The following is an 18,817-nucleotide window of genomic DNA, read 5'->3' on the forward strand; positions in this document are numbered from 1 at the left end:
GGGAAGTGACATTTCTAAGAAAACTTTTTAGCATAGTTTTGACATTTAGAACCACGTAAATATTCCACATACTAAAAATAATATTAAAGTAATTCAGAATGCTGGTGAATCCAAAGGGTATGCAAACAGTAATAAATGAGACCAGCTGTAACTGAATAACACAACTATCCTGAAAGGTTGGTGGGGAGGAACTTGTTGTAAAAAAGTATTTTGACTATGTATTCTAAAGCTAAAGACAAAAAGAGCTGTATACAATACTGAACTCTAGTTCAGAAATTTATTTTTCATAGCAAATATTAGTCAACTATTATTGCATGATAAATTACTCCAAAACTTAGTGGCATGAAACAACAAACACTCACGTCACAGATTCTCTGGATAAGGAATCCAGGCTTGGCTTAGCTAGGTGTCTCTTGATCATGGTCTTTCACAAGGCTGCAACCAAGTTGTAGGCCAGGGCTGCAGTGGTCTCATTCATATTTGATTAAGGGAGCATTTGCTTTCAAGCTCACTCATGGATATTCGTTGCCCTAATGTTCTCAATTGCTACTGACTGGGGACATCTGTTCCTTACCATGTGAGTCTCCCTTTAGTTTAGTCTCTCTTTACTCAAAACATGGCAGCTTGCTCTTCCCAGAATAAGGGCTCCAAGAAAGAGAGCAAGAGAGGTAAGATGAGACAGATGCCACAATACTTTTGTAATCAAATTTTGGAAATGACATATCATTACTTTTGCCATACTATATTTGTTACAAGTCTCTAGATCCAGTCCCACGGTCAAGGAGAGGGAACTATATATGATCATGAAGATAAAGAGGAAGGTATCAGTGGGCAACATTTTATAGGCTGCGTTTCAATCTATCTTCTAGCCCCCATTTCAAGTCTCTCCCATATGCAAAATATACCCAACTTCTCACTAGGGTGGTTTAGTAATTCTGAAACTACTTAGTAGGTATTTTAGTTTTTAAGTAAATAAGTAATTAAATTATAGATAATGAAAGCCAGGTTTCTAACTGCCAAAGAAGAAATATGAGTAAGGAAAGAAGGAAAGTTAGTTTTAACCCTGTGGTTCCAAATTGCAATCAGAGGTATCATTATGGCCTTATGTTTTTTGATATAAATAAAGATGTCTATATTTCTATGTATATCTATTTCTTATATCTGTTTGCTGAGATGTCCAGAAGTAAAGATATCCAGTAGCACTGAGCACATCTAGAAACCAGCTCTTGGTTTCTGTTGATCACCACAGAAGTTTTGACCTGTTATGTTTTGGACCTGGGCTGGTTCACCCCTCTTTAGGCAACCTGGTGGTACCCAGCTCCCAGGAGGTCACCATATTGATGCTGAACCTAGTGCAGACACCCAAATGGCAGGGCACACTACAGCCCAGAACTCCTGGGCTCAAGCCTCCCTAGTAGCTGGGACCATAGGTATGAGCCATCAAGCCTGGCAGCTCTTAGTTTCTAAATGTCAATTTCTAATAAACTAGTCTCCAAAGAAAATACAAGATGAACTTGGAGCAACTTGTGGTGCCAGAAAGTAAAGAAGGGCAAAATAAATCATGGCACATCAAAAGAACAGAGGAGCCAACATGAAGAAGCTCCCAATGGCCAAAATTGGGACAATTGGAGAAACAATATAATGACTGCAATGAATTGTAGCTCACAGAATAAAATACCCATAAATTTACTGATATAAACAAATAAATTAATTAAATGGGGGAGAGGGGGCAGTTTTTCATTACACAGAATTCCAATTAATAAATGCAGAAGAAATACTGGAAATAGAAAAGTTTTCATTTGTCAAATACTACAACAATTGCTGGAGTAAGCATCATCGATATCATCGATGGATGCTAAAAGTAGTGGGGGAAATATAATTAATGTAAAATATATTAACAAAGTCTCTTGTTATTTCCCCACAAGATACTCACTAATTAAATTACAAAGGGAAAAATAATGACTTCGAAGTATATAAACTGAGTCAACCTCTCCTTAACCAAGTGATCAAAATTAATATCATCAGTAATAAGAAAAGTTGAAATCTTGATATACTGTATGAAAAAAGTAATAACAGCATTTGAGGTATTCTTATCAAAAAAGCATTATGAGGAAATATTGGTCAATCTTACACTGAAGGACATTTTACAAAATAATTGGCTAGTACTCTTCAATAGTGTCACAGTCATGAAAGACAAAAATCAAGGAATTGTTTCAGAGTAAAGAGACTAAGGAAACATGACAACTAAATGCAATACAGGATCCTGGACTGGATCTGGATCAGAAAAAAGACAAGGTTTCCAAATGTGAACATTTTACATAACCATTATAGAATCATCAAGGCTAGGAAATTACTGCTGCTAAAATACTATTAACTAATCTATAGAACCTATTTAAATTTTACTAACAAGCCTCCTAATGTCAAAGAAGAAAAGCTCAGAAAAGAATCAAGCTGAGTCAAAAACCAGATTTTCTAAATATAGTCTGGTGTTCCTTCTACTCTCATAAATTTACACTTTTTATTTATAAGGATAAATCAATTTCATTAAATAATTTTATTAAGAAATTTTACAATACGTTAAATAAGAACTTTAAATATCAACCCATTACTTTTACATCACCGCATATTAGACAAATCGTATTAAAACAGTCACGATACTGTAATACATTAACTGAAACAATCAATTAAAAAGATCAATTGAAATTCTGAGTAACATGGGAAAGCACTGCTGCATAAAATATGATTATCTCCATAGCAATTCAAACCATTTCAAATTACTGGGCTTTTTAGTTTGGGAATGAATTAAAAACCTTTCATCTTTGGATTGTGATATAGTTGGTAAGGGGGGGATGAAAGGAGTAGAAAAGGAAGGGCATGTTGGTGTGGATCAGAAGAGAAAAGGAAGAAAGGAGAGAGTTAAGTCAAATGGAAGGAAGAGAGACGTAAAGTACATAATTAAATAGCCCTTGGCTCTTTCTGAATCCTTCCCACAGCATATATGAAACATGCCACTGATATTACAAACCTTCCTCGTGCTACAGTGAATTTCACTGCTTTCAGATGAGTAAATTATATCAGAAAGACCCTAAGGAGAAATTTAAATCCAGGAGCTAAACAGCAATCTCATGATGACATATCCCTGTTTTAACTGAAAGTTCATTATCTTTAGTGTAAAATATAAATATGTCAGGATTTTATAAGAGCACTGAACATTTTTTCTTTTTAAGGTGCTGTGTCTTTTCTAAAAACAACTCTTTCCACCTTCCTTGATTCATAGCAATCTTAGATTTTGTCTATAGCATATGCTCCCCTTTCACTGCTTATAACAAAGAAAGGGGACTGGAAAGATCTATATGAGAATCTCAGGAGGGTGACTTTCATCTTTCCTTGGAAGAAACTGAAGGAATGACCCCTGCTCCCACTAAACCTAAGGAACGTTCCTTGGGAGGTTCCCTGACCAGGGGCCCACTTAACTGCCCAAAGGCCCTGCCCATCCCAGACGACTGCCTGTACAAAAGCCTTGCTCTCTGCATCACGCATGCTCAGCCTTTGGAGGTTACTCTGCTGAGTCGGCACTGGCACCGTAATAAACCAGTTTTTTCTGAACCCTGATTGAGTGCCCTTTGTCTCTTTCCGTGCGGGGTCCAATTTCCATAACAAAACACAATGCTTTTGAATTCTTAAAAAGGTATAATGACCATTTTAGATATAGCGCTATTCCCCAACATTCATGTTGGGAACACCTTGATATGAGGAAAGGAAAGACCGTATCTTCTACAGTCAGAATATGGATCTGTGACAACCTTGCTCTCTGAATATGTTTAGAAAACATGTATCTTAAGGAATTAGATCTGACAAAGAGATGTAAAAGTTCAAAAAAGAATTCTCTGAGGGTATGATATGCACAGACATGAAAGAAAAATAAACAAAAATATCTAAAAATTAAAACTAATAACTTTATAAAGAATGGAAAAGTCTCCTAACCAAAGAGAGAATATCTCAGTGAAGATATATGCACATATAGCACTTATCATATTTGGTACACATAATTTAAAGATTTACACAGATTTTTATATTAAAATAGCAAATGACCTCCATTTTTTAGATGTACAGAAACTGACAAAATAATTCAGATGGAGGTTGTCAAAGGTTATTTACAATTAAAAACATTATTGCTGTTTTCAAACGCTGATTTTTGTATTTTTAAAAAAATCAGTGGCTATTAGAAAGATTAAAATGGATTTAACAGTGTAAAAATAAGTATCAATGAAGTCTCCCTCCCCCACCTCCAAGCAAAATATGTAAAAGAAATGCTAACCTATTGCATCTGTTTTGGTAAAAAGGTCTCTAGAGTTTACTTATACGGAGGTACAGCCATTATTCAGGTTTAGAAGATACAAATTCAAATACCTAAAGCCACTTTTACATTTCTTTAAAAATGTCCTGATGTGTCAAGCAACATTCATGGTTTCGGGGGGACATCACGGTCCTAACATGACTGAGTAACTCAGCAAGAACAAACAAACTGCAGAGTTTTGTTCACTGTTTCGTGTTAGGCTGGAGGAAGGAAAAACAAGGACATGCAAACAGAACAGAGAGATATAAAAGGAGAACAGACCAGACCCCAAGGTCCGTGCCTTATATGGAAAGGGGACAGCTCCTCCTGAATTCCATCCTTCTGATGTGCCAACTAAGACCCAGATGTCAGCCTCCTCCCTCTTGGAAGGAAAAAAGTTTCTAGTTGTCTATTATGCCACCTTTAGCCAATCATACCTCTCCACGCCCCCTAAGATAGCTTGCTCACTCCGCCCCCTCCTAACCCCTTATAAGCCCCCACCTCCCTGACCGGGTGTGTCTTCCCCAGCCTGTAATACCCAGACCGGGGAACATCACCTAGGAATTGTGCTCAAATAAACTGCCTGGCCCTTTGTTACCTCTCATTGCCTGCTTATTTCGGCTAGAATTTCTTACATTTTGTAATTCACTTATTGATAAAAAAATATGTATTTTTAAAAAGTTAAATCATCACTCAGGAAAGAGACAGCAATTTAAATTTTACTGATCTGTAGTAAAGATTTTAGTATACGAAATCCTCTGTAGGGTCCATAGGTGTAAATGGATTTCTTTCTAAGAAGACATATAATGAGGGAATATTACCAATAAAAGGACTGATGAAACAGAGGAACATGTAATCTTTATAAATAGAAATCATCTGAGAGTCAAAATACTAGACCTATGAGGGGGATTTTTATCAAAAACATATTATTCTTAATCCATCTGAAATAATTAAATGGAATTCTCCTGCCAATTTTCCAGCTCTATTTTATTATTTTTATTATTTAAACTATTTTAAAGTGCCCTGTATGGGTGATGTGATATTTCACTGTGGAATTCAGCGGTAACTCTTGACAAAGCAGTTACTATCATAAGATAATTGACCTTATTTGAGAGTTAAACATCCCAAGGCAAAGTTGAGTGTACTTAATCCTGGCAGGTTAATTATCTAGTGATTATGGAGCCTTGAAAGGTATTATTCTTAAGAACTGTTTGCAAGATGTCACTATTCAAAAAAACATCCTACTAAAAATGAAAAACAAGAAGAATCATTAACTTTTTCAGTCATGTATTGCTAGATAATGACTACAAAGCAGCTTGCATTAGCAGGCGCCAATGGATATAATGACCTGCATGGAGAATGTCCTATATTAAGCTGATTACATGTGAATCCAGCTAACAAATGGTTGTCACTGAAGGGAATTGTTTTAAACTTTGAAGATGTCAGAAATAAATTAAAAATACAATGTACATCTAAAGAATTAATACAGTAGTTTTAAAACTATCTTAACAAGAACAAGTAATAAATTCAGATGCACAGTTTAAAGTACAAAATATAATTTAACAGGTTGCAAACAGTAGAGGCAACACAGAAATTTGCTTCTACGCATTTTTGAATCTCAGTTAAAAGTAAACCACCCAAATTAAAATTACAATGAGACACTAGGATGACTTCACACCCACTAGGATGACTATTGTTAAAAAATGGAAAATAGCAAGTGGTAGCAAGGAATCAGAGCAATTGGGACCATTGTGCATACCTGCAATGTAAAATGGTGTAACTACTGTGGAAAATAATTTGGTGGTTCTTCAAAAAGCTAAACATAGAATTATTATCATATGACCCAGGAATTCCATTTCTAGGTATATATCCCAAAGTCCTGAGAGCAGGCACTCAAACAGATACTTGTATATCAGTGTTCATAGCAACATTATTCACAAAAGCTTTATGGTGACAACAAACTAAATGTCCATCAACAGATGAGTGGATAAACAAAGGTGAAACACTGATAGATGTAACATTCTGAGGTTACATTTCAAGGTTGAAAACATTCTGTTAAGTGAAATATGACAGACACAAACACACAGCAGTTATATGATCCAACTTATATGAGGTACCTAGAATGGTCAAATTTGCAGAGACAGGCAATAGAATAGTGGTTTATCAGGGACACAGAAGAGCAGATGCGGAGTTATTGTTTAATGTGTACAGAGCTTCTGTTTGGAATGATGAAAAGGTTCTGGAAAAAGATAGTGGCAATAGTTGTACAATATCATGAGTGTACGTAATGCCACTGAATTGTATGTACACTTACAAATGGTAAATTTTGTTATGTGCTTTTTACCACAATGAAAGACAAGAAAAAAAAAGTAAATTACATCATTTAATAGTTATACTTTGCTTTTATCACACTAACTCAGCCATGGTATTCTTGTGGACACTTCTATTTTTGTCTCAGAATATGCCCAACAAAATATTTTCAGATATTCCTTGGAGAAGAATATCTTTTACCCTGGACAAATCAGAGGAAAGATAGTGGAAGTGAGAGACTGGTAAAATCAAGCTTGAAAGGTACTACTGTTAAGCCTGTAACACTTAACAATGAAAAAGAACAACTATATAAAGTTAACATTTTAGGCACAGTATTATTTTAGATTTCAGACCAAGGACTTTTCTGATTTATAATAAAATTGCTCAATGTTACTGAATATTAGGATGTGTGAGTAAATACATTCTTAGTTTTTTAAAAATCATTTTTTAAACGTAAGAAAAAGTTTAAAAGATCACATAGTATTTGTACACAAATTGCTCTCTTTAAACATGAAGAAACAGAAGCAACATTAGTTGGCTAGTAAGTCAACAAACTGATTAAATTATGGAAAAATCTAAACATTTTACTAATATATAAAGATACATCATTTACTGATATTTAAGGTAGGGTCAAGACTTCCAGTGTTTGATGACTGAGTAATTCTACAGTCTTTCTTACAGAACCACACCCATAATTCATACTTTATGAATTTTAGTCTCAGTTTCTTTGAAGCAGAGTGAAAACATGAAGACATCTATGAAGTGCACGTATTTACAGTTTATGAGGAAATATCAGTCAATCCTATACTGAAGGACATTCTACAAAACAACTGGCCAGCCCACATGTAATTCAAGCACAACTTTTAAAAAATTTTTTTAAATTTAATTTTTATTTTGGTATCATTAATCTACAATTACAGTAAGAACATTATGTTTATTAGGTTCCCCCCTTCACCAAGTCCCCCCCACATACCCCTTCAGTCACTGTCCATCTGCGTAGTAAGATGCTGTAAAATCACTACTTGTCTTCTCTGTGTTGCGCAGCCCTCCCTGTGTCCCCCATGCACTATACATGCTAATCGTAATGCCCTCTTTCTTTTTCCCCGCCCTTACCCCTCCCTTCCCACCCGTCCTCTCCAGTCCCTTTCCCTTTGGTAACTATTAGTCCATTCTTGGGTTCTGTGATTCTGCTGCTGTTTCATTCCTTCAGTTTTCCTTTGTTCTTACACTCCACATATGAGTGAAATCATTTGGTACTTGTCCTTCTCCGCTTGGCTTATTTCACTGAGCATAATACCCTCTAGTTCCATCCATGTTGTTGCGAATGGTAGGATCTGTTTTTTTCTTATGGCTGCATAATATTCCATTGTGTATATGTACCACATCTTCTTTATCCATTCATCTATTGATGGACATTTAGGTTGTCAAGCACAACTTTTTAAAGCAATTTGTCTTCATTGCATTTTGTACTCAACTTTATTCATTAAATTCTCATTCTAATGCATTTTGTCATATTTTATAATAATTTTATCAGATAAAATATAAACATTTTATCAGATTATAATTAAATAATTATATGATGATGATAAATGGCATAAAAAAGGTTTATGAACAAATAAATAGACTATTGGTAAACAACTTGTGGGAAGAGAAGTAAGGTGGTATACCAGAGAATAGCCTAATAGCTATGAGCTTTTCCTCATTCACACATACTATTCATTGTCTAATCAAAGGAATGGAGAGTGCATGTTATCCCAGCAAGCTAGTTAAGTAAAATGTAAGTAAGAAAGGAATAACATCAACACTCCTAGTAACACTACTTACACTACCGAACAAAAACTGAGTACTTTCTATGAATAAAGCTGAAACTTCACATGAGGTAAAACCAGCCATAGAATTGCTGTATAGATTAAATGATGGTTTTGTGGAAACCCTTTGTAACTTTAAAGCATTATTCAATGGTAAGAAATGTTGAAAATGCAGGCTCCACATGGGGGTCATTTCTGCTAGAAAAGTCACAAAATTAGGGGGGCTTAATACCTAACCTAATTGCAGTTTCAATCACCCCCAGAAGTAGTCAGTTAGGAATTTTCATCATAGATAAGATAATCTGTAACCTGTGCCCTCTCCATTCCCCAAAGGAATCCATCTAATAAGACATTCTTGTCCCAAAATGAAGGTAACCTCACCCAAAATTATCTCTTTTTCTGTTCATAATTTCCTTGTCCTGCGTTTAAAAACCTCTCCCTTTCTGTAGCCCTTTGGAGCATCTTTCTACTTGCTGTATGGGAGGCTGCTTAACTCACGAGTTATTTAATAAAGCCAATTAAATCTTCAAATTTACTTGGCTGAATATTTTTTTAACAGATTTCATAACTTTTAATAGTCTGTCAAAATTAAAACCCAGAACTATCAAAGTACTCTCCTCTGGCTTGATATTATGATTGGAATCTAAGGGGGTCTTTCATGGAAATAAAAATCTGAGACAAGGTAAACAAAAAAATAAGTTGGCACTTAATCATTTTAACATTAATTCTTTGGAACTTTTTATTGAATGATTCTAGATTAACTTTACCTATTTTTAAATTTACATAAATAGAATCCCACAGTATATATTCTTCTAAAAAAGCTTTATGAGATATAATTGACATGTAATAATCTATACACATTAAGCATATAATTATATAAGCTCTGACAATGTGTGAAGTCCTGAAACCACAACCACAATCAAGGTAAAAAGCACATCCATTACTTCAAAGTTTCCTCACGTCTATTTGTGATCACTGCCTCAAAGTACATCTCCATCACTAGGCGACCACAGATCTGCTTTTGGTCACTATAGATTAATTTGGATCTTCTAGAATTTAATTCAAATAGAGTCATACAAAATGTACTTTTATCTGACATCTCATCTTTTACTCAGAATAAATATTCTGAGCTCACTCATGTTGAGGCATGTAAAAATAGTTCACTTCTTTTATATTTGAGTATTATTCTACTATATGGATATATAACAATTTGTTTATCAAGTTACCAGTTGATGGACAATTTGAGTTGTTTCCAGACATTGTTTATTACAAATAAAACTGCTAGAAGCATTTGTGCATGTCTTTACATGGACATATGCTTTCATTTCTCTTGGATAAATACCTTGGAGTGGGATAAGTAGGTCATTTGGTGGGTGTATATGTAACTTTGTAAGAAACCGGAAAACTATTTTTTCAAAGAAGTTGTACCATTTTATATACTCACTAGCTGTATATGACAGTTCTAGTAGCTCTATGTCCTGCCAGTTTTTGGTAGGGCCATGCTTTTGAAGTTTGGACTCTCAAATAACTGTACAGGTGTATGTTGTGTAGATTGAAGTTTGATTTTTTTGGATATGGATATTCAATTGTTACAGAATAATTTGTTAAAAATACTATTTTTCATGGAATGACCTCTTAAATTTTGTTAAAAAATCATTTATGTATCTATTTCTGGACTAGGTCCTCTGTTCCATGGATCTATGCATTTATCTTTAGGATAATGCCATATTGTACTGGTTACTGTAGCTGTATAATTAGTCTTGAAACTGTATTGTATAAGGTCCTCTCATTTCTATTTTTTTTAAAGTTGGTTTGGCTATTCCAGTCTAGTTCTCTTCCATATAAATTTTAGAATAATCTTACAGACTTCTGCCAAAAAAAACCCCCAAAAACCCTGCTGGGATTCTGATTAAGTTATATTGAATCTATAGACCCATCTGAGGAGAACTGACACTTTAACAATAAAGTCTTGAAATCCATGAACATGCCATTCATATTTATTTACTTAATTTTTCTCAACGTTTTATAGCATTTAGCATATAAGTTTTGCACATCTTTTGTCAGATTTACTCCAATGTATGTCATATATTTTTATGCTATCATAAATAGTACAGTTGACCTTTGACTAATGCACAGGTTAGGAATGCTGAACCCCCGTGCAGTTGAAAATCCATGTATAACTTTTGACTGCCCCCAAACTTAACTTCTAACAGCCTACTATAGATCAGAAGCCTTCATGATTAACATAATTGATTAATACACATTTTGTGTATGTATTATTGACTCTATTTACAATAAAGTATGCAAAATAAAATGTACTTAAGAAAATAGTAAGGAAGAGGAATACATTTACAGTACTGTACTATATTTATCAATACTGTAAGTTCATATCTTCTGTTTACTAGGTGAATCATCTGTCAGTATTTATGTCAATACTATCTTATATGAAAGAAAACACCATAGATATTATATGTATTAACACTAAACATCAAAAATGAAAAGATATTGTGAAAAAAAATTCATATTTATTTACAGTTACAATGATTCACACATTTATAATGAAGCAGCAGCAATAGGATTGCTTTATGGTAATCTAATGTAATCCATACAATTTATTCATGGTTGCCTAGACTATACACTAATGAATTAATCATTATGAAGTTTTATGGCATACAGTATTATGGTCATATTCATATCATAGTACTGGAAACATTGTTACATTAAAAAAAAAGTCATTTACCTGTGATGATAGGATGATATGCTGTTTCTCCAATTAAGATAGAGGCATAAGATATAGTAATGTAACTCTTTGAAAGCAAAGTCATAAAACATTAAGAAAACTAACAATTATTAATTTTATATTAAAATCACTTACCTTATGTCTTTATAAGGATAGGCTATTCACTTCATGTTAAGTCTTGCACATGATGTTCTACATGATGAGTATTTAGGCCATGATAATGATGATGACATAAAAATGTCTCATATAGTTCTTGCCGTACAGTTATTAGATTTTCACATGAAGATATATACATATACAACAGAAAAGTTTATGTACTGTGCAGCATGATAATTATTTACTATTCATTAAGTGGCAATGGCTCATCATAAAGGCCTTCATCCTCACTGTCTTCAGCTAAGTAGGCTGAGGAAGAGGAGGAAGAGGGGTTGGTCCTGCTGTTTCAGGGGTGGCAGAGGTGGAAGAGATAGAAGGGAAGGCAGGCACACTTTGTGTAACTATGGAAAAACATAATTTCTGTCTGACCTTTTGTTTTTTCATTTCTTGAAAAATGTTTCTATACAGTACCAATTCTTCTTCCACTGTTTGCTTTACTTTCATTGTCTATATCACAGAAGGGTCCATGTCATAAAAGAAGTCAAAAGTAGTCTCAAATGATCTAGAATGCTTCTGCCAGATTGTCCAATGTCGATTTGTTTTCTGCCATTGTTTCTTCTATGTCTTCTTCCTCACTGTCTGGCACTGGTTTGGAAGTACTCATCTCCATCAAGTCATCTGTTAATTCCTCTGGGGTGGTGGCTATTAGCTCCTGAATTTCCCAAGATCCACATCCTGAAAATCCTTTACCCTGCTCACTTTTTTTTTTAAACTATATCCACAATTTCCTTCATGACTGGCTCTGTCATAAATCCTGTGAAGTCATGCACAACATCTGGACAGTTTTCTCCAGCAGAAATTTATTGTTTTGGGCTTGATAGCTTTCATGGTATTTTCTGTTAACAATGATGTTCTCTTATCTTCCACAGTGTTGATGATCCTTTCCATAGAGTACCACGTGTAATGAGCCTTAAAGGTCCTTACGATCCCCTGATCAGGAGGCTGAATTAGAGATGTTGTGTTTGGGACCATGTAGATGACATCAACACCTTTGTTGGTGAACTTACCAGGTTCTGGGTGGCCATGGGCATAGACCAACATCAAAAGAACTTTAAAAGACAGTCCCTGACTGACAAGGTACTTGCTGACTTAAGAAAGAAAGCATCAGTAGAACCAATGCAGAAAAGGAGTTCTCACCCTGGCTTTGCTGTACAGCCAAAGGGGTAGAGATGCTGGTGTTTATGTTTTCCCTTCAAGGCTCAAAGATTAGCAGCTTTATAAGGACAGTGCTGTTCATAAACCTGACCAAATTTGCACAAAACAGTAGAGTTAGCTTAACCCGTCCTGCCTTAAATCTTGCTCTTTACTTCTCTTCTTTAGTGTCCTTTGTAGCAATTTCCTTCAGCATAGGGCACTTTCATCTACACTAAAAATCTGTTCAGGCAGATATCCTTTCCCCTTAATGATTTTCTTAATGGCAACTGGGAACTTGTCTGCTGCCTCTTGGTTGGATGCTGCTTCTCCTATTATCTAAACCTTTTTAAAGCCAAACCTTTAAAATAATCAAACCATCCTTTCTTGGCATTAAGTTCCCCAGCTTTAGATCCTTCACCTTCTTTTATCTTTAAGTTGTGATATAATGACCACTGTTTCTTGAATCATATTAGAGTCCATAGGTATGTCTTTTTATAGCAATCCTACACCCATATAAAAGCTGCATTTTCAATATAAGATAAGAAATTTTTGCAAAACGTGCAAGTTATTTTGTGCCTGCTAGAGCAGCTGCAGTGATAGCTTCACAAATTTCCTTTTTTAAAAAGCAGCAGCAGTGGTTCATATGCTGGATTCATTTATCTGGAAATGGCAGGCAACTGTGGCTGCAGACCTCAACCTATGGTACACATCAAGCAACTCAACTTTTCCTTATCATGCCATGACTTTTCTCTGCTTCTTGGGAGCTCTTCTAGCATCACTGGTGCACTTCGTATGGATCCCCATGGTGTTACTCATTTAAGGTATTGCATTAAATACTCTGAAAAATACAGGAGAACTGGGAGAGATCCCTTTTTACTATGATATGTAATTCACTTGAGAGGTGAACTACTGTTGCAGACATGATTAGTGTCACATGGCATCTTAAGCATATACTTGCAACACTTGAGCTCACCACAAAGGGAGGTGGCTGCAAAATTATTACAGTAGTATACAACATTATGTACCACTCTTAATTTTAGAGTTATGATTTAATATGGCATCTTTACTTTTTTTTACATTTCTCTCAATTGTGAATGCCACCATATCTGTTCTGTTAAGTATTTGTGTATGGCTTACTCCATTTAACATAATGTTTTCAAAAATTATTCATGTTGTATCATGTATCAGAATTTCTTTACTTTTTAAGGCTGAATAATATCCCAATGTATGTATATACCAAATTTTATCTATTAATTTGTTGAGGAATATTTAATTTGCTTACAACCTTTGCTATTATGCATAAAGCTTCTATAAACATTGGTGTACAAGTATTGAATCCCTGCTTTCAGGTCTTCTGGGTACATGCCTAGTGGAATCGCTGGATTATATGGTAATAATTTAAAAAAAATTTTTAAGGAACCATCAAATTGTTTTCCACAGTACCTGTGCCGTTTTGCATTCCCACCAGCAATGCACCACAAGGGTTCTAATTACTCCACATCTTTGTCAACACTTGTTTTTTTTCATATTTTTGATAGCAGCCATCCTAATGGGTATTAAGTGATATCTCATTTTGGTTTTCATATGTATTTCCCTAATGATTAGTGATGGTGTTGGCCATCTATATCTTCTCTGGAGAAATATTTATTTGAGCCCTTTGACCATTTTTGAGTTGGGTTGATGTTTTCTTGTTTTTGATATATATATTCTGGATATTAACACCTTATCAGATATATCATTTGCAAATATTTTCTCCAATTCATGGCTTGTTTCCCACTTTCATGATAGTGTCCTATAATGTAGAAAAATTTTTATTTTTGATGAAGTGCAATTATTTTTTGTTGTTGCCTGTGTATTTGGAGTCCTTTTTTTTTTAATGAAGACCATTTTGTTTCAATCAGCATTTTTTTTTCAAATCTGATCATTCTTGGGCCTCTATTGTTTCCTATACTTCTAAGTCTCTGTCAAACTTTCAGCATTGTTCCCTGTTTGTATAAATGCTTTTCATCTTTTTTATAAATATAAGCTCTTATTAAAGAGTTTTCTGTGTGCTACACAATGTTTTTTTTTAAAGGCTCCACTTCATTTTCTTCCTAATCAAAGTCATTTGAGATTATAAAGTCAGAAGTGAGTTTTTTATTATATTCAATCCTCTCAAATTGTCTTTACTTCCAAAGTCTCATTCTTTGGAATCATATTTACCTCTTTAAAAGTTTAAAAGCTTGTCTTGTTAAAGCCTAGAGCATATATTTAAGTATTGCCAGTCTGATCTTTCTTGACTATAAAGAATTCTTAAAGTATTAATTTCTCCAGAGGATTCTTAGACTACCATACTGCTGACTATTATTTCATGTTATTTAAAGGGCTAGAGTAGTACTTTCCCTATTTAATTCCTTTATCCTCTAGAAAATAAAACAGGCGATAGTGAAAATCTAAAATGTGGATTTTAGTCAAATGGGACTTCCAGCAGATACCTAGGAGTTCAAGACTTTACCACTATTTCTTGCCATTGTGTCAGTTTGTGAATCGTAAACAGTGTAGCATTTCCTTCAAATGGTTAGTGCCTTTGAAGATATTCACATTATATTATTCCTACCAATCATGACGGTGATCTCATAAATTATTACCAGGTCAAATTTTATATTATTCTAGGCTACCCACAGTTATCTTATTCACATACAACATCAGTTAATACAATCAAATTATGTTAGAACCACAGAATTAGAATCAGAATGGACTTCTGCCATAATTAATAACATCTTCACTACTTTACACACAAAAACCCTGAGATTCATTAAAGTTCTGTGATACTGCCCAGGTCAAATGAAGATACACCTACAGTCTTTTTTTTCCATTTCATGAATTTTGAAAATCTATAGTTTAAATAGGAGCTATAAATACTAAGTGAGAAAAAAATTTTCCACTAATGTAGAATGAAAGAAAACATATTCTTGGTAAAAAGAAAACGTTGTGAAAGTTTAAATGAATCCCATTTCATCACTTTCAAATATAATGTACAAATATTAGCAACAATGATATTATTAATAAATTTAATAAAAATTACAATTTACCAATATTACTCATAATTTATTAGACTCAAACTTTGAAGAGCTCCTTAGCTTCATAAAACATTTATTTTAGACTAGATGTCCCTTACCTTAATCCACAGAAATTTCAGAGGAAAATGTTATTTTACTGGTGAGAAAAGAAATTAGTTGATGTCAAGGGATCAGGGGGAAAGGTTGACTGAAAGGGGTTTTGGAAGTTTTTTATCCTGCCTGTGGTCTTGGTTACATGCCAAGTAGGCATTTGCAAAAGCTCACAGAAATGTCAAGTAAAAAGACTGAATTTTACCATATGCAAATTATAAACCTCAACAACCTAATCCTCTAAAAAACCAATTTTTAACTATGTAAGAAATTAGTATATGCTGAAGAAATACTGGAGATAACTGAAATAGAGCAATCCAAATTGAGGCACTTTTGTTGTGTAATTCTCAAGTATATTTATGCAAATATTTCAGTTTTATTTATATACTTGCAAACTTATACACCACTGACAATCCAAAAAAGACCAGGTACTAAAAAAAAAAGTAACTCACTGTCTCATTTCCAAAAAGTATGTCAATATAAGGCATGATTTTCATCAATGAGTCCTTGTAGAACTGACTAATAAATGGTGCAGACAGATTCAATGTGAAAATTCTGTTGCTTTCAGAAGCATGGTGAGCCACTTTTAGTACTGATTCTGGGGAAACTGTAAGAAAAAAGCCCTGCAAAACAAAAATAAGGAGCAAAAATGAGAAATGCCATCCCCACAGAGTCACTCTCAGTGAGAACAAAAATATATACAACATACAAAAGCCTAATTAATATAAACTTTAAAATACAATTGTAAATGCAAGGCAGAAAATAGCAGTATTTGATTAAGAGAAAAATTTGTTTTATGAGTACAATATGCTCAATATGTGCCATTACATCAGAGTATAACGTCACTTATTTAATATTAGATTTGTATATTCAATACTGAAAGAATTCTGGGAATCTACATAAAAAATATTTCAAAGGTCTCATTCAAGACAGTAATTACCTTTAAATTAGAGAAATAGTGAAGGTAGATTAGATCCTTCTAGCTTCTTATAAATAGTTTGGATTCTTGTAAGTAACATGGCATTTATTTAAAAATGGAATTAGTTTATTAAGATCATAGCTTGTTACCACATGAAGCACCTAACTGAAATTTTTAGGAATTTTCCAAATTAGAATTTTCAAATGAGAAAATAATTCCATAATGAAACAGAAAAATATTTTTATTGAAATACCTTGTCAGGAAAGGTATATTTTAAAATGCTATTTATCTGTATCTTAAACATTAATAAAAATCTTTAAAAAATGTATTTATGCTTTCTAGATGAAAGTATAAGTAAAGGTATGGATGTTTACATAGGAAATTGGTTTGAATGGTGCACGAGTGAAGAACACAAAGGGCCTTGGCAGGTTAGGAGTGTGGTAGGTGGAGTGGAAATGGATGATGGGTAATAAAGTCTTCCTTGAAATAAAGGAATAACAAGCATGTATGAAAATTTAAAGGAAAGTTTATCTGAACAGCAACAATTCAGCACAGTCAATAAAAGCTGGCCCTTGTCTCTGTAAAAAGGAAGTCACACTGGGAGTTTCTTAGCAATTGTTTAAGATGTGGGAGACAAAGGAGAAAAGTGCCAAAAGATGATGAAGATTTTGATTCTGGTCCCACCATTAACAGAATAGAAAAATCCAAAACAAGACCAAGCTTAGGTAATGGAGTGTTTACTTGTGATCATACTTCATTTGAGGCGTTAAGGGATCTCCAAATATATACCAGAAAGCTGGATTCAGAGAATGACCATGGAATAAGGTGAAGGTAAAAGAGGGGTTGTAATTACCAAGGAAGAGAATATAGATGAAGAAGAGGGTAAAGGAAAGAATGGAGAAGAACAAAACTCAGAGAACAGGAAAACAAAACAGTGAGGAAGAGAACAACAGGAAGGCAAATGAGGATAGCAGTAGTTTTAGAGAAATGTGACAAGAGAAATTCCAAAAAGATAGTTAAAGGTACCCAATGCTATCAATGGGGAGAGAAAAAAAGAACTGAGCAAAAGCCACAGGATTTGATGATTAGAAGAAAGTACTTATGGTGTAAAGGTAAAAACAGACAGTTGTTAAGAAAGAATGGAGAGAAAGTAAGGGTGAGGATAATAAATTACTTTGGAAGCTTAATCTGTGATTAATAATAGAATCATCTGAAATTTACTAAGCAATTATTGTGTTGCAGGCACTATGCTAAAAGCTTTATGTGCATTAACTCCATGGTCATTTTTTTTCCTTATATCAAACCTACGAGGTGGTTATTGTTATTCTCATTTTATGAATAAAGAAGGCAAGACTGGAAAGGTAAGAAATGTTCCCAAGTCATACAGCTTGTATGTGATGGAGGCTGGATTCAAATGACTCCAGGGATAGAGCCCCTTGTTTGAGCAGGTATCAGTGAATAAAAGGGCATAAAGATATTTTTAGTGGGAGAAGGTGAGTGGGAGAGTTATTTTAAGAACAGGGAAAGTTTGAGCATTTTTGCTTTTCAACCAAAAGATCTAGTGACCTAAGTGTCCAACAGTAGATGAATGGATAAAGAAGATGTGGTACATATACACAATGGAATATTATTCAGCCATAAGAAAACAATTCTTACCATTTGCAACAACATGGATGGAGCTAGAGGGTATTATGCTCAGTGAAAGTAGCCAGGCGGAGAAAGACAAGTACCAAATGATTTCACTTGTATGTGGAGTATAAGAACAAAGAAAAACTGAAGGAACAAAACAGTATCAGAATCACAGAACCCAAGAATGAACTAACAGTTACCAAAGGGAAAGGGACTGGGGAAGATGGGTGGGAAGGGAGGGATAAGGGTGGGGAAAAAGAAAGGGGGCCTTACCATTAGCATGCATAGTGTGGGGGGAGGCACAGGGAGGGCTGCGCAACACAGAGAAGACAAGTAGTGATTCTGCAGCATCTTACTACGCTGATGGACAGTGACTGTGATGGGGTTTGTGGGGACTTGGTTAAGGGGGGAACCTAGTAAACATAATGTTCTTCATGTAATTGTAGATTAATGATACCAAAAAAAAAAAAGCATCTAGTGGAGGATACAAAATGAAGAAGCAAGAGCAGGAGGATAATTAGAGAAAGGAACCAAAGGAAGTGAGGGCAATGGGAGCCAGAGGGGAGAAGAGCAAGTTAACAAATGGAAGAAATAACCTTGGAAATTAAAGGAAATTTCCTTTAAAGTTACAAAAAA

At 34.4% G+C, this 18,817-nt stretch overlaps 1 protein-coding gene across 4 annotated transcripts in view; it reads right to left on the reverse strand.

Annotated features, from left to right (window-relative positions):
* ADK (adenosine kinase) overlaps positions 1 to 18,817 on the reverse strand; it is a 606,631-nt gene that overhangs the window by 157,232 nt on the left and 430,582 nt on the right. For 3 of the 4 annotated variants that reach the window (XM_037013270.2, XM_037013268.2, XM_037013269.2), the window contains exon 7: positions 16,086 to 16,256. The exons of the other annotated variant lie outside the window; for it this stretch is intronic. In XM_037013270.2, coding sequence (XP_036869165.1) covers positions 16,086 to 16,256 — 171 coding nt within the window. The remainder of the gene's footprint in view (positions 1 to 16,085; positions 16,257 to 18,817) is intronic. 4 annotated transcript variants of the gene reach the window in all.

The sequence above is a fragment of the Manis javanica genome, chromosome 7 (assembly GCF_040802235.1).
Source record: "Manis javanica isolate MJ-LG chromosome 7, MJ_LKY, whole genome shotgun sequence".
NCBI classification, from domain to species: domain Eukaryota; kingdom Metazoa; phylum Chordata; class Mammalia; order Pholidota; family Manidae; genus Manis; species Manis javanica.